Raw genomic sequence first — 12,859 nt, 5'->3', positions numbered from 1 at the left:
CACACACACACACACACACACATATATATATATATATATATATATATATATAAATAGTGGATTTAATTTAAGGTTTAAATTACAACAGTAATTGTTTTATATTAAAAAAAAAAAGACTTTATGTCGAACCTGACTTTAATACTTTTTCACCCAGGACCCACTCAATATTGTAGCCAACATCAACAGAACATTTCAGTTGGAAACTGTTGCTATCACAGAGAATATAGTGGTCCTTTTCACCCACATTAATATTGGGGCGTTTTTTAATAGCAATGTTTTGCCATTGAATGTACGGTACATTGCCTTGTATGATGCATGAGTATCGACCTGCATGTAGAGGGAAAAAACAAAAAAAGAAAAATCAAAAGAAAAATACTTTTTTTTTTTCATTTTATAAAACAAACCCACTACTTTCAGTTTAAGAAACATTTATATTTATATTCATACTTACTATTTATGTATATATTTATTTGCTGTCAAAATAATACTTTGTAAATGTTGACATTCACACACTGTCAGTGTAGCTTAATTTTCATTGGTTGATTGGTTCATCATCTCTGCCATATCTGGTATACACTCTAAAAAACATGGTTCTTTAAAGTTTTTTTTTTTTACGCCTAGTAGCAGTTCTATTTAGGATAATATCAGCCTGAAAAAAAAAACTTCACCTCTATTCCACATCCAGCTCACTATTGATTTTCTGGTGCTCAACCATCCAACTACACAGACTGTCAACACACACTCAACGGGTAAATAATTTCTACCAAATAATGTCTTTTTCTCTTTCTCTTAGTTTTTTTTTTAACAGAACATGTAAATGTGACCAACTCTGTTCAGTTAAGGACACTTCTCTCCTCTTCTCCACTAGGTAACAGAGATATTGAATTTATTATCCATATTGTTAAGGTTGTTTTAATTATTACTTGGGTTTATGCATAAACATACCCAGTCACAAAAACATTAAAGCTATCCAATGACTTCACATCACTTTTCTATTTTAAAATTGTGAAGGGCTCACATACTGTCCATTTTTGCTACTTTTGGCCTTCATAAATTGTTTTTACATAAACAAATAAAAGAGACACACTGTAACTCTAAGCTCAGTTGTGTTTGTCAGATGCTGTCTTGTTCCACAACCTCATCATCTGCAGAGAGAAAGTGCAACTCACAGTGTGTTTCCATCACCCTGTGAATATATTTGATTAATTTTGAAGTAGTACAACAGAAACAAGTGCTGGAAACACCAAATTTTTTTGGGGAAAAAAATATTTGAATTCGCAAAAAAGTTTTTATGCTCACTTGAGGTGGTTTTTCACTAGTGCGAAAAAGTGTTAATGCGAATAAGGGGAGATGGAAATGCATTTTGCGAATAAATTCCTCCATGTTCATCAAAAAAGTAATGTGACTGCGCTATGGGCCAGCATTACCTGACAAACCAGCAGACCAATAATAAAAAAAGTATTTTTATAATTGCCTCCCAGAACTATCTTAAACGACTGTGTTTATTAATTATGGTTCCCTTTCAGTCGGTCACTCCCGACGTCACGTCGGATGACTGACGAATTGGGATCTCGCTTAGAGGGACCAATCTACTTCGAGTGTAAACTAAACGAGCCAATGCACATTGGCATGCGATTATTGCATCCAGCTGCTGCTGATCATAGCGTGAGTATAAGTAGGCAGCAGATGCAGCGCATATTCAGCTTTTCGCTTGAGCGTCCGGTGCCAGGCCTTCACTCGTTGAATCCTCGAGAACCGGTAGAAGGCTGGGTTCCATATGTAAGACCTAAGTGGATCCCATATGCGTAAAGTCCACGGTATAGCCTTCAGCCCGTATTTCCCCGGCAGACTTCTGCCATTCCAAAGAGGGTTCAATCACTTCCATTCTTCCATATGCACCTAAGGGATGTCCATATGTGTATTGCTTCCGATCTAAGCGAGATCCCAATTCGTCGGTCATCCGACGTGACGTCTCCGTTCCCTCCTTCAGGGAACGAGGGTTACCACATGTAACCGAGACGATTTGAAGGCATCAGGATTGTGAAGATACTTCACTGGAAGTAGGTCTTCAAAAATAAAAGTATCTAAATGGCACAACATGTTGTTGTTGTTGTTTAGTCTAAAACCATAATAGAGGCGACAACATATGACAAGACCAGTATTGTTACAAACCAGAGAACCCTAATATGATACTGTTTAGAACCATTTTCTTAAGAGTGCAGTATTATCGTATGCTATAGTATATCAGTACTGATACACTAAAATAAACACTTAAATATCATAGACAATACAAGAATAAATCTCATGTCACTCACCACTGTCACTTTCACTTGCGTTTTTTACAGTGAGAGTTGTGTTGTCATTTGAAATTAAGTATCTTGTGTCACCTAGTGCAGGATCTTTGTTATCCACTGTCCATTTTATTTGTCCCTTTGCAAAGTCTGGCTGTCTACAGTTCAGGTCCACCTTTTGCAGAGGATATAACTGATCTGTTGTTAGGACCGTTTGATCTGTAAATAAAAACCATACAGCTCAAATATCCCAACAGTGAACAAAAAACAATGCATTTGATGAAATGTAAAGAGTTTTAGATTAGGCACTGACTACCCTTACCACTTAGAGTAAAATCATCTTTAGCTAAAATTAATCCTTGTGTTCTTAGAGAGTCAGAAACCTGTGTGTTTGCTGCTTCAAAATCAAGGCTGTTGGATGTTGCACTTATTGTGTAGTCTGCTATAACACTACCAGGCCTAGAGTGAAACACAAACCACATCAGTGTGAAGGCTCTGTATTAACATTATATTTGTTTGAAAAAGTATGAATAAATGGAAAAGTTTTGCCAAAAAAGTTTCAATTGTAAATCATACCTGAAGCCAGTGACTTTAACAGAACCAACCTTGTAGCCAGTTAGCTTATTAGAATAACTTGTGTCAATCTGTAAAAAGCAAAAGGTGTGCGTGAAAATTTTATAGAATATAAATTTGATTGTATTTATAGTATTTAAACAATATAATCAAAAATCAACAAATTACACAAATAATATATTTCTTTAAAATATGAAACATGTAATACTCACTACTGACTCAATTTGTCCAGATAAAACTTTGTAAGTCATGCTATTACGGTCAGTAAGACTGATGTCAAATGTCCGAGATATTTTCAGTGACATTCCAATAACTGTAAAAGAAGTGTACATTTATGTGTATTGTAACAACAGTTTTAAGCAACAATCCTCAATACTAATACTACCTAGTTGCTGGGAGTAGACGAAATGAACCCACCCCCAACCCCCCAAAAATATTACTTGTTATTATTGACATGCCTTGTACCCCAATTTGTAACTGTGCTACTAAACTGTTACACAAAATATTTTTGTGCAATATTTTAAATTTAGTTTCACAATACTTACCTGTCTGTGCGGATGCTGTCGCTGAGGCTGTTGAATATTACAGTACAAAAAAATTAGTAAAACCAAAATATGAATTTCATTTTTTTACTGAATGAAACCAAACTTAAAAGTAAAAAAAAACAAAGGGTTTATGGATCTATATTTGTTTCCCTAAACATGCAAAGCAATAAATTCATTCACTTATTTCATGAATCTATTTATTTTTAGAAGCCAAAAAGTCTAAAATAAACTTACTCACTCTGTGTCAAAATACAGATTGTTACTGACTGTAAACACCACCAACAATAACACAAGAATTAAGCAAGAGTTATCTGTACTAATACTAATCTTCACCATCATCACATGATTTATCTCAGATTTTTTTTACTGGGCATACCTATTGTTTTCATAATTGTTCTTGTTGTTGATGGTTGTATTGATGGTGTTGGTGTTGATGGCGTAGATGTTGATGGCTTAGATGTCGATTGTGTTGATTTTGATGGTGTTAATGGCTTGGATGTTGATTGCGATGATTTTGATGGTGTTGATGGCATATATATTGATTGTGTTGTGTTTGATGGTGATGATGCCGTATATTTTGATTGTGTTGAGTTTGATGGTGTTGTTGGCGTATATTTTGATTGTGTTGAGTTTGATGGTGTTGATTGCGTATATTTTGATTGTGTTTGATCGTGTGATGGCGCAGATGTTGATTGTGCTGCTGTTGATTGTGATGGTGTAGATGTTGATTGTGCTGCTGTTGATTGTGATGGTGTAGATGTTAATTGTGTTGCTATTGATGATGGTGTAGATGTTGATGATGATGGTGATTCTGTTGATGGTGTAGATTTTGATTGTGTTGCTGTTGATGATGATAGTGATTTAGTTGATGGTGTTAGCATTGATGGTGATGGTGTTGCTGTTGATGATGATGGTGATTCTGTTGGTGGTGTTGGCGTTGGTGGTGTTGCTGTTGATGATGATTCTGTTGATGATGCCGGCATTGCTGTTGATGATGATGTTGATTCTGTTGATGGTGTTAGCGTTGATGGTGATGGCACTTCTGATGATGGTGTATGTCTTGATTGTGTTGCTGTTGATGATGATGGTGATTCTGTTGATGGTGTTAGCATTGATGGTGATGGCATTGCTGTTGATGGTGATTCTGTTGATGGTGTAGATGTTGATTGTGTTGCTGTTGAAGATGTTGATGATTCTGTTGATGGTGTTTGCGTTGATGTCATTGCTGTTGATGGTGTAAATGTTGATTGTGTTGCTGTTGATGATGGTGATTCTGTTGTTGGTGATGGCGTAGATGTCGATTGTGTTACTGTTGATGGTGATTCTGTTGATAGTGTTCGTGTTGATGGTGATGGCAGTGCTTTTGATGATGATGTTGATTCTGTTGATGATGGTGCATATGTTAATTGTGTTGCTGTTGATTCTGTTGATGGTGATGGCACAGATGTCGATTGCGTTACTGTTGATGATGATGGTGATTCTCTTGATGGTGTAGATGTTGATTGTGTTACTGTTGATGATGATGGTGATTCTGTTGATGGTGAATATTGTGATTGTGTTGCTGTTGATTCTGTTGATGGTGATGGCATAGATGTCGATTGTGTTACTGTTGATGATGATGGTGATTCTGTTGATGGTGTAGATGTTGATTGTGTTGCTGTTGATGATGATGGTGATTCTGTTGATGGTGATGGCATAGATGTCGATTGTGTTACTGTTGATGATGATGGTGATTCTGTTGATGGTGTATATGTTGATTGTGTTACTGTTGATGATGATGATGGTGATTCTGTTGATAATGTTAGTGATGATGGAATTGCTGATGATAGTGATTCTGTTAATGGTGAATATTTTGATTGTGTTGCTGTTGATGGTGATTCTGTTGATGGTGATGGCATAGATGTCGTTTGCATTACTGTTGATAGTGATTCTGTTGATGGTGTAGATGTTGATTGTGTTGCTGTTGATGGTGATTCTGTTGATGGTGTTAGTGTTGATGGTGATGGCATTGCTGGTGATTCTGTTGCTGTTGATGATGATTCTGTTGATGGTGTTAGCGTTGATGGTGATGGCATTGCTGTTGATTCTGTTGATGGTGATGGCATAGATGTTGATTGTGTTACTGTTGATGATGATGGTGATTCTGTTGATGGTGTAGATGTTGATTGTGTTGCTGTTGATGATGATTCTGTTGATGGTGTTAGCGTTGATGGTGATGGCATTGCTGATGATGGTGATTCTGTTGGTGGTGTAAGTGTTGATGGTGATGGCGTAGATGTCGATTGTGTTAATGTTGATGACGGTGATTCTGTTGATGGTGTTAGCATTGATGGTGATGGTGTAGATGTTAATTCTGTTACTGTTGATGATGGTGATTCTGTTGATGGTGTTACCATTGATGGTGATGGTGATGGCGTTGCTGTTGCTGTTGATGATGATGGTGATTCTGTTGATGGTGAAGACATTGATTGTGTTGCTGTTGATAGTGATTCTGTTGATGGTGGAGTAATTGATTGTGTTGATAATGTTGTTGATGATATTGATGGTTTTGTTGTTGATAGTGATTCTGTTGATACTGATTGTGTTGGAGATTCTGTTAATGGTGCTGTTGGTGGTGGTACTGTTGGAAAAAAATGGACATGACTGGGTTTGACATGCAGCATTTATTTCTGTGCCTGTAAACTCTTTAAATCCTGTAAAATCTTTATAAAGATACTACCAAAACACTTAATACACGTCAAATCAAGTCATTCTTCCATAACACTAGCAAAGTTTGTTACCCAAAAAACACACTTTGTCATTCATGAAACAATGACCTAAAACACAAGCAACAGGTAGAATTATACGTTTTCTTTTGTAAAATATTTTTACAAAACAAGAACTAGTTTATGAAATTGCTGTTGTGATGTGGACTTCAGGATTCAAAGGGATAGTTTAGCAAAAAAAAAAAATCCATCATCATTTACTTATGCTCATGTCATTCCAAACCTGTATGACTTTCTGTGGATCATAAGACATATTCAGAGAAATGGTTTATTTATTTATTTTTTATTTATTAATGTTTTTTTTGGTCCATGCAATGGAAGTCAGTGATAACCAAGACGGTTTGGTTACCAACATTCTTCAAAATATCTTCCTTTAAGTTCCACAGAAGACAGAAAGTCATACAGGTTTGGAATGACTTGAGGGTGAGTAAATGATGACTGATAATACATTTTTGGGCGAACTATCCATTTAAGTTAAATGTGTTTACGTACCTGTTGCTGGTTGCGCACATGTTATGTTATCACCTGGAACAAGATGAGCGTTGATTAAAAATAATTTGTATACATTTCAAAAGTATCTGACCTACAGGTCTTTTATGTGATTACAAACAGAAAATGTATAAAATTATTTTACTTGTTATCTCGTTGACTCTTTGACAGAACTGTCTGTCACTTGGAATATCATTGATGCAGCTGCATGTGTTGTTAGTGATGCTGTCACAGCTCCCATATTCTTTGCATTTATCACACGGCCAGAAATACTGGTCCTCACATACACACTTGTATCCACTGTCATTGAAATTGCACACTAAGAAAGGATACAGTGCAAATGTAACCTCATATTTAACAGATTAGCACTACTGTATTTGTGTTCAGAATGTAATGTGATATTCTTCACCTGTCGTGATGTCCACATCTAATACTTCAACCACCTCATCTAATTGAAGTGGAAAAGTGATGTTCTGCAGATATCGCCTCATCTCATCGATCACAGAGATGCTTGTTGATTCCAACTCAATTTCAGAGAAGATGTCTGTGAAGGACAGTTCTGTGACAGAATCAACAAGCTTACAAACACTGTAAAGGCATTGTTTTCATTGTATTTTTTCATTACAATGTATTTCTACCACAATATATACGTTTATATAATTAATTATATTAACAACAGCAATGAGTAAATATATCAAGAAATAGCAGCCTACATTGTTCACTATATTTGTCAGTTTATATGGGGGTTAATAACATTTTTTTAATTTTTATATTAAATAATGTTCAAATTATGATTCATAATTTTTATTTAAAAAATGTTTAAAAGTAAGTATATGGCTGTTAAATATAATATCGATTTTCACTGTAAATATGCAAAATCATACTTTTTTTTTATAAAAAAAGTGATTATAAAATTACCTGTTAATTTTAATATATTTTTACTGTATACGTTATGGTAACTTACAGTTAACCAATTGACATTTTTTTACTGTAGTATTTTAACATTATTTTTCTTTTTGAGTGCATTTGCTGCTGGCTTGTTTGGTCATCATTCTTACCGTTCTCCTGCACACACATTTCTCCATCACTGGGAATATGACTGATACATCCACATGAGCCAAAACTGATGTCGCCACAGGCCTCATATGTCTGGCAGTTGTTGTATGACCATGCATAACCATCTTCACATACGCACTGGTATTCAGACACATTTGGTTGGCACACTGACATAAATATAACACACAGGTTAACAATAGAATGTTTACACAACATTAAAGATGAAACCTAAGCAGAAAGAATGACGGAAATAGCTTTTAAATACCAGTTTAACAGGTTCACCTGTTGTAATGTTTGCAGAAGTAATTTCAGTACTGTTGTCCATTTGAAAAGGAAACATGAAAAACGCCAATGATGTTTTGATCTGTTCAATCACCACAGCTTGGGATACATTCATTTCCACAACCGCAAAGTATTCCAATAGATCTATACATACAGGAAAATGAATGTGACTTTAATAATTATGCAGGCAGATAGTAAAGTACAAGACAAAACCCTTGACAGACAAAATCCCTCGCCCAAAAATGTAAAAGTATACTATGCTAATGTATCCTTTTTTATATGAATAACAGCACACTTTTATTAGAATAGTGTGTATGAGTAGAGGACAAACTGTGACACATTCAGTACCTGTGCTTCTTGGTCTTCTATGATGCAGTTGCCCATCTATGTAGCTAAACTGGAATAAAATAACAGAAATTCACATTTATTTTACATATAGAATTTTATCACATTAGTTAACTATGCGACCATATAGCTTCATACTATTAATTTTATGTTTTGTTGCTATAATCATAATTGTTACATATTTTAAATGCTTTTAATGGGTACAAAACATTTAATTCATAATATAAATGACTATCTTATTGACAGTTCTGAAAATGACAGAAATCTGTTGTTTTTCATATTGTATGAATTGCATTCATTCCTGTATTTGTTTCTATAGTAGTTCCCTACCTGTAACTCGATATTTGTTTCTGGGAAATCAGAATATGCATTCGCATATGCATTCCGTATTCCACAATCACAGGTCAGCAGGACAGCCATGATGATTCCTATGAAGTACTTTAATATTTGTCCTGTGTCTTAGGAATTGAGAAATTAAACATCAGGAAAAAATACTAGTAGTAGGAAAACAAAACATTCATTAACATTTAGTCCAGAAATTAAAGGTCACAGAAAATAAAATACATATGTGTACAGTGCTGCATGACTTCTTCTACAATGCAAATATCTAAACTTGTATCTACAGCCAACAACCGGTAAAACTTTTTTTGCATGTGTCTAATGGTGCAAAAAATTAGAACTGGCTGTCTTTGTCCATTGCATGAAATGCTTCAATGTGGACATCTCCACGTTTGCGTGTTACTGACAGGTTACTTTAGGTAAAAACTATAATTAACATTAAAATAACCTTAATTAATACCCATGTATCTACCCCGCTGCCATAGTTGTTAGAAATGATATGAAAGTAGTATGCAGGCATAACATTCTTCTTAAAACGTCAACACATTCTGTCCCATGTGACATCTGTATACTGTATGTTTATATTTACACTCATTTTTACCTATATGGTATTTTGCTATATGGTAGATTTTGTTATTTTCACTTGTTTGCACATTTGAATGATCATAACTTTAATTCATATTTTAGTATATTTGTTTAATGTTTTATAGTTTATGACAAGTTTTGGTATTATATGAAAAGTTTGCTTATTTGAAGATCAATACATAGACATCTGCACTAACCTTCTTTATTGATTAGTGATGGATAGAATAAATAAACATGGTTCACTAATCAGTAGTTTTTAGGAGTACTGATATTTTTACTTTACTATCACTAGTATTCTGACAAACTTCTTTACACGGTATTTAAAGGGATAGTTTGAATTTCTTTCTTCTGCTGAACACAAAATAAGATTTCAGTTGATGGTCCCCTTTGACTTCCATAGTACTTTATTTCTATATTATGGAAGTCAGACCATCAACTGTTTAGTTACCCACATTCTACAAAACATCATCTTTTGTGTTCAGCAGAAGCAATAAATTCATAAAGGTTTGGAACAGTTTGAGGGTGAGTAAATAATGACAATTTTTTGGTGAATGATCCATGTAAGTAGATGTTTTGACAGTTAACTTGAAGGACAGGGGTACGATAACAGGTGTAAAGAAAGACAGATAAAAGATACAGTAAGCCAAAAATACGTTTATTTGTAGTTTATTATACCTTGACTGGCCATGTTTCTCACTGATGTTTGTCAGTCAAAATCACTTCAATCTATTTCTATAGAAAAAAAAAACAATTATATGACTCATCCAGACACCTTACATCTGTAAAATAGGAAATTCATATAGAATCAGAGAACAATGATATGACTAAATTTATAAATGTATTAAAAAATAACAATAAAAAAATAAGAAAACAATTTTTTGAATGGCACATTTCAAAGTCAAGGTAAGAATGTATTTCTATGAACATACTTCAAAAAGGCAGTTTACAGCAGTTACACATTTAAAAGAATAAACACTCTTACCTTGCCTCTGGAAACAACCATGAAGAGATGCTGTGCTTTAGGGTGTGAGATCCACCTCTAACAATTTACTGGAATGAATGTGTCTTTATGCAGGTCACCAATTGTGTGTGTGTATCACCTGCTAGACAAGTCTGATTCCCTCTATTATGTTCTCTTGTGTGACCAGACAAGAGGGATGCATTTGAACAGAAACACTGTGGGTTACATGATCAAATCATATATTATTACATTTTATATATATAAATTGCTAAAAATTAAGATTTTAATGTCTAAAGTCATCTTGCTGTTACACATTTGTATATAAAAACTTTCATGGGCAGAGTATAATAACATGTAATTTTGTCATTGCATAACCGTATGAACACACCTAACAGCTTTTATTCAAAATCGGAATGGGAGTGTTTAAGATTTGTTACCATGATTCATCAGATTACTGTAAGTTCAGTGAACACTATTTATATCTAACACACACGTCACACACACACATTATATAATTTTATATATCGAATTAAGGGGTTATTTTCTGTTATACTGCAAACTTGTTTAAAGGTTCGCTCTATAAATGCAATAAGTATAACAAATTATATATGGCATTAATAAATTGCTATCAACAGACCATGAATAACCATGAATAACAATAAAGCTTGTATGAGCAGCAATATTACATGTTAAATATTAATGTAATTAATGTACGTCTATATATAATAAAGTTATGTTCCATCATTAACTGGACCATTGATAGAAATTTCAGTGCTCTCTGTTATTTTAACAGATGAAGAGCAGACCACAATAGCATAGCATTTATTGTCTTTTTCATACAGTGAAATATCAAGAAAATAGAAAATCATCAGGAGGAATTGAACACAGCGGACTGAAAAGAGCTCGACACAGATATTCTTGTGACGCCACATTAAAATACCAGACACTAAAAATAAAGCATTGACGGAAAACGTACAGCTCATTCAGTCAAACTGACGGATCAGGATTATTTGTAGCACAACCTTATTATTTGAAATTAATTGTTTCATTTCTTTTGAGTAGCATTTCTCTAAACCAGAAGTGTCACCTATATTTTAAAACGCAGCAGGCTTGTCGCAGCATTACTTAAAGTGGTGTGGTGTTTAAATAAAGACTGTAAATACAGTCTGTTCACAGGGGAAATGGTATAACAAGGTGTGTTTGAATTTTGAATATCCTAAAATCAACTTAAATACCTAAATTATAAGAAATGGATTTCACAGATAGCAGAGCAAAAATAAGTAGGCCTGCACTGACTGGCATGACAACACATCAAACACTGTACAAAAAAGTAACAATACGCAAGAACTCACAATGACAATGACAAATGGAAAGTATGTGCCCATCCCAAATGAGCAAGAAGGTTTGCCAAATATAAAAAAATAAAAGGGTAAGTGTATGTAAGTGAAGTGATGTATGTACACTGTAAAAAAATTCCGTAAAATTTACGGTAAAAAAACGGCAGCTGTGGTTGCTGGAATTTTACCGTAAAAAATATGGTATCAATGCTTTAGGTTTTACGGTTTTAACTTAAATTTACAGTTAAATACCATATTTTCATTAACTGATATAATGTTAATATACCAACCTATTGAAGTACTGAAATCTGTTTTGCACCTTTGTAATACACTGATAACCACCAAATGCAGGTGGTGATGAGAAAGTCACATGATGAACCAAAGCCCATCACAAGCAGCTTTTAAATAATAACATATATAGAAGGTGCACAGTGTCATTCACACAAACACCAAACACCATCATGGTAACACACATGAAACTGAAATAATGCAATAAACATTCATTTAACAATATTAGGTGTAACACACAACCCTAATATACAAAACTGATAAGAAAAAACTAAGAAGAAACATAGTTATTTCAACAAAAAAACATCAAATTTGAAATGTAATGCAGGGAATTCTGGGAATGTCAATTTACGGTTATTCACTGTAAATTATACTGTCTTTTTCACTTCCAAAAACGGTATACTACCGTAAAATTAATGTCCAATACAGTTTTTCACCATATATAGTAGGGGAATTTACCGTTAACCATTTAACAGGTTTTTACTGTAGCATTTTTACAGTCTTTTACCGTTAAATTCACGGTCATTTTTTACAGTGTAGGTAAGTGTATATGCAGTTGTTTTGTAATCAAATATTCAAGATTATGAATAGGTGACCAGATTTCTGAAAAAGAAACATTTCCTAGTTGAGTGGTCAAAATACCAATTAAACCTAGGTATTCTGTTATCCTTGTATTTTATTCCAGTCGTAATGAAATTGAAATTGTCCTCGAAAATGATTAAAAGTGTAGTATGCAGGTTCTGTGCTACTAATTTCTATGTCACAATACCATAAAGATGATAGTATACCAGCTGAAGTATCACAATACAATGCAGTGTTGTGTTAATTCATAATTCAAATCTACAAAATGAACCAAATTTTTATATATATAAATGTGTAGCGTCTGGACCAATCAAAAACACAATTTTTCATTTGATTTAACAAATCAGTTATTCATTAGATTAACAAGTCGTCACAGACCCCTCACCCAATAGACTGGGCGCCAGGATGTCTGCGAATGACC

The 12,859-nt window shown here is 34.0% G+C and overlaps 2 protein-coding genes across 2 annotated transcripts in view; both read right to left on the bottom strand.

Moving 5' to 3' along the window:
• Positions 1–3,115, bottom strand: part of LOC107698314 (adhesion G-protein coupled receptor F1-like) — a 7,272-nt gene extending 4,157 nt beyond the window's left edge. Inside the window, exons 1-3 of the mRNA XM_016499272.1 lie at positions 3,077–3,115; positions 2,868–2,935; positions 2,614–2,750 (exon numbers count right to left, since the gene is read on the bottom strand). Coding sequence (XP_016354758.1) covers positions 2,614–2,750; positions 2,868–2,935; positions 3,077–3,115 — 244 coding nt within the window. The remainder of the gene's footprint in view (positions 1–2,613; positions 2,751–2,867; positions 2,936–3,076) is intronic.
• A 1,155-nt stretch (positions 3,116–4,270) lies between these two features.
• On the bottom strand, positions 4,271–10,015 carry LOC107698313 (cell wall protein DAN4-like). Its single transcript, XM_016499271.1, has 10 exons — positions 9,946–10,015; positions 8,677–8,804; positions 8,350–8,398; positions 8,002–8,145; positions 7,722–7,886; positions 7,073–7,222; positions 6,809–6,982; positions 6,667–6,699; positions 5,513–6,029; positions 4,271–5,450 (listed from the first exon to the last, which is right to left on the bottom strand). The coding sequence occupies exons 1-10, from the start codon at positions 9,956–9,958 to the stop codon at positions 4,271–4,273; spliced, it is 2,553 nt and encodes an 850-aa protein (XP_016354757.1). The 5' UTR covers positions 9,959–10,015.
• Between the last annotated feature and the right edge of the window lie 2,844 nt (positions 10,016–12,859).

This window comes from Sinocyclocheilus anshuiensis, unplaced genomic scaffold (assembly GCF_001515605.1).
Source record: "Sinocyclocheilus anshuiensis isolate Anshui unplaced genomic scaffold, SAMN03320099.WGS_v1.1 scaffold1746, whole genome shotgun sequence".
NCBI classification, from domain to species: Eukaryota; Metazoa; Chordata; class Actinopteri; order Cypriniformes; family Cyprinidae; genus Sinocyclocheilus; species Sinocyclocheilus anshuiensis.
The sequence above is the reverse complement of the archived record's forward strand: the minus strand, read 5'-3'. Positions and strand labels throughout refer to the sequence as shown.

What these genes read in the sequence shown, in the direction of transcription:
- LOC107698313 (XM_016499271.1), bottom strand. An exon ending in TAGAAGACCAAGAAGCACAG is followed by an intron (nt 8,146 to 8,349) that starts GTACTGAATGTG and finishes CTGTATGTATAG; the next exon opens with ATCTATTGGAATACTTTGCG. An exon ending in ATGTGCGCAACCAGCAACAG is followed by an intron (nt 6,030 to 6,666) that starts GTACGTAAACAC and finishes TTTTTCCAACAG; the next exon opens with TACCACCACCAACAGCACCA.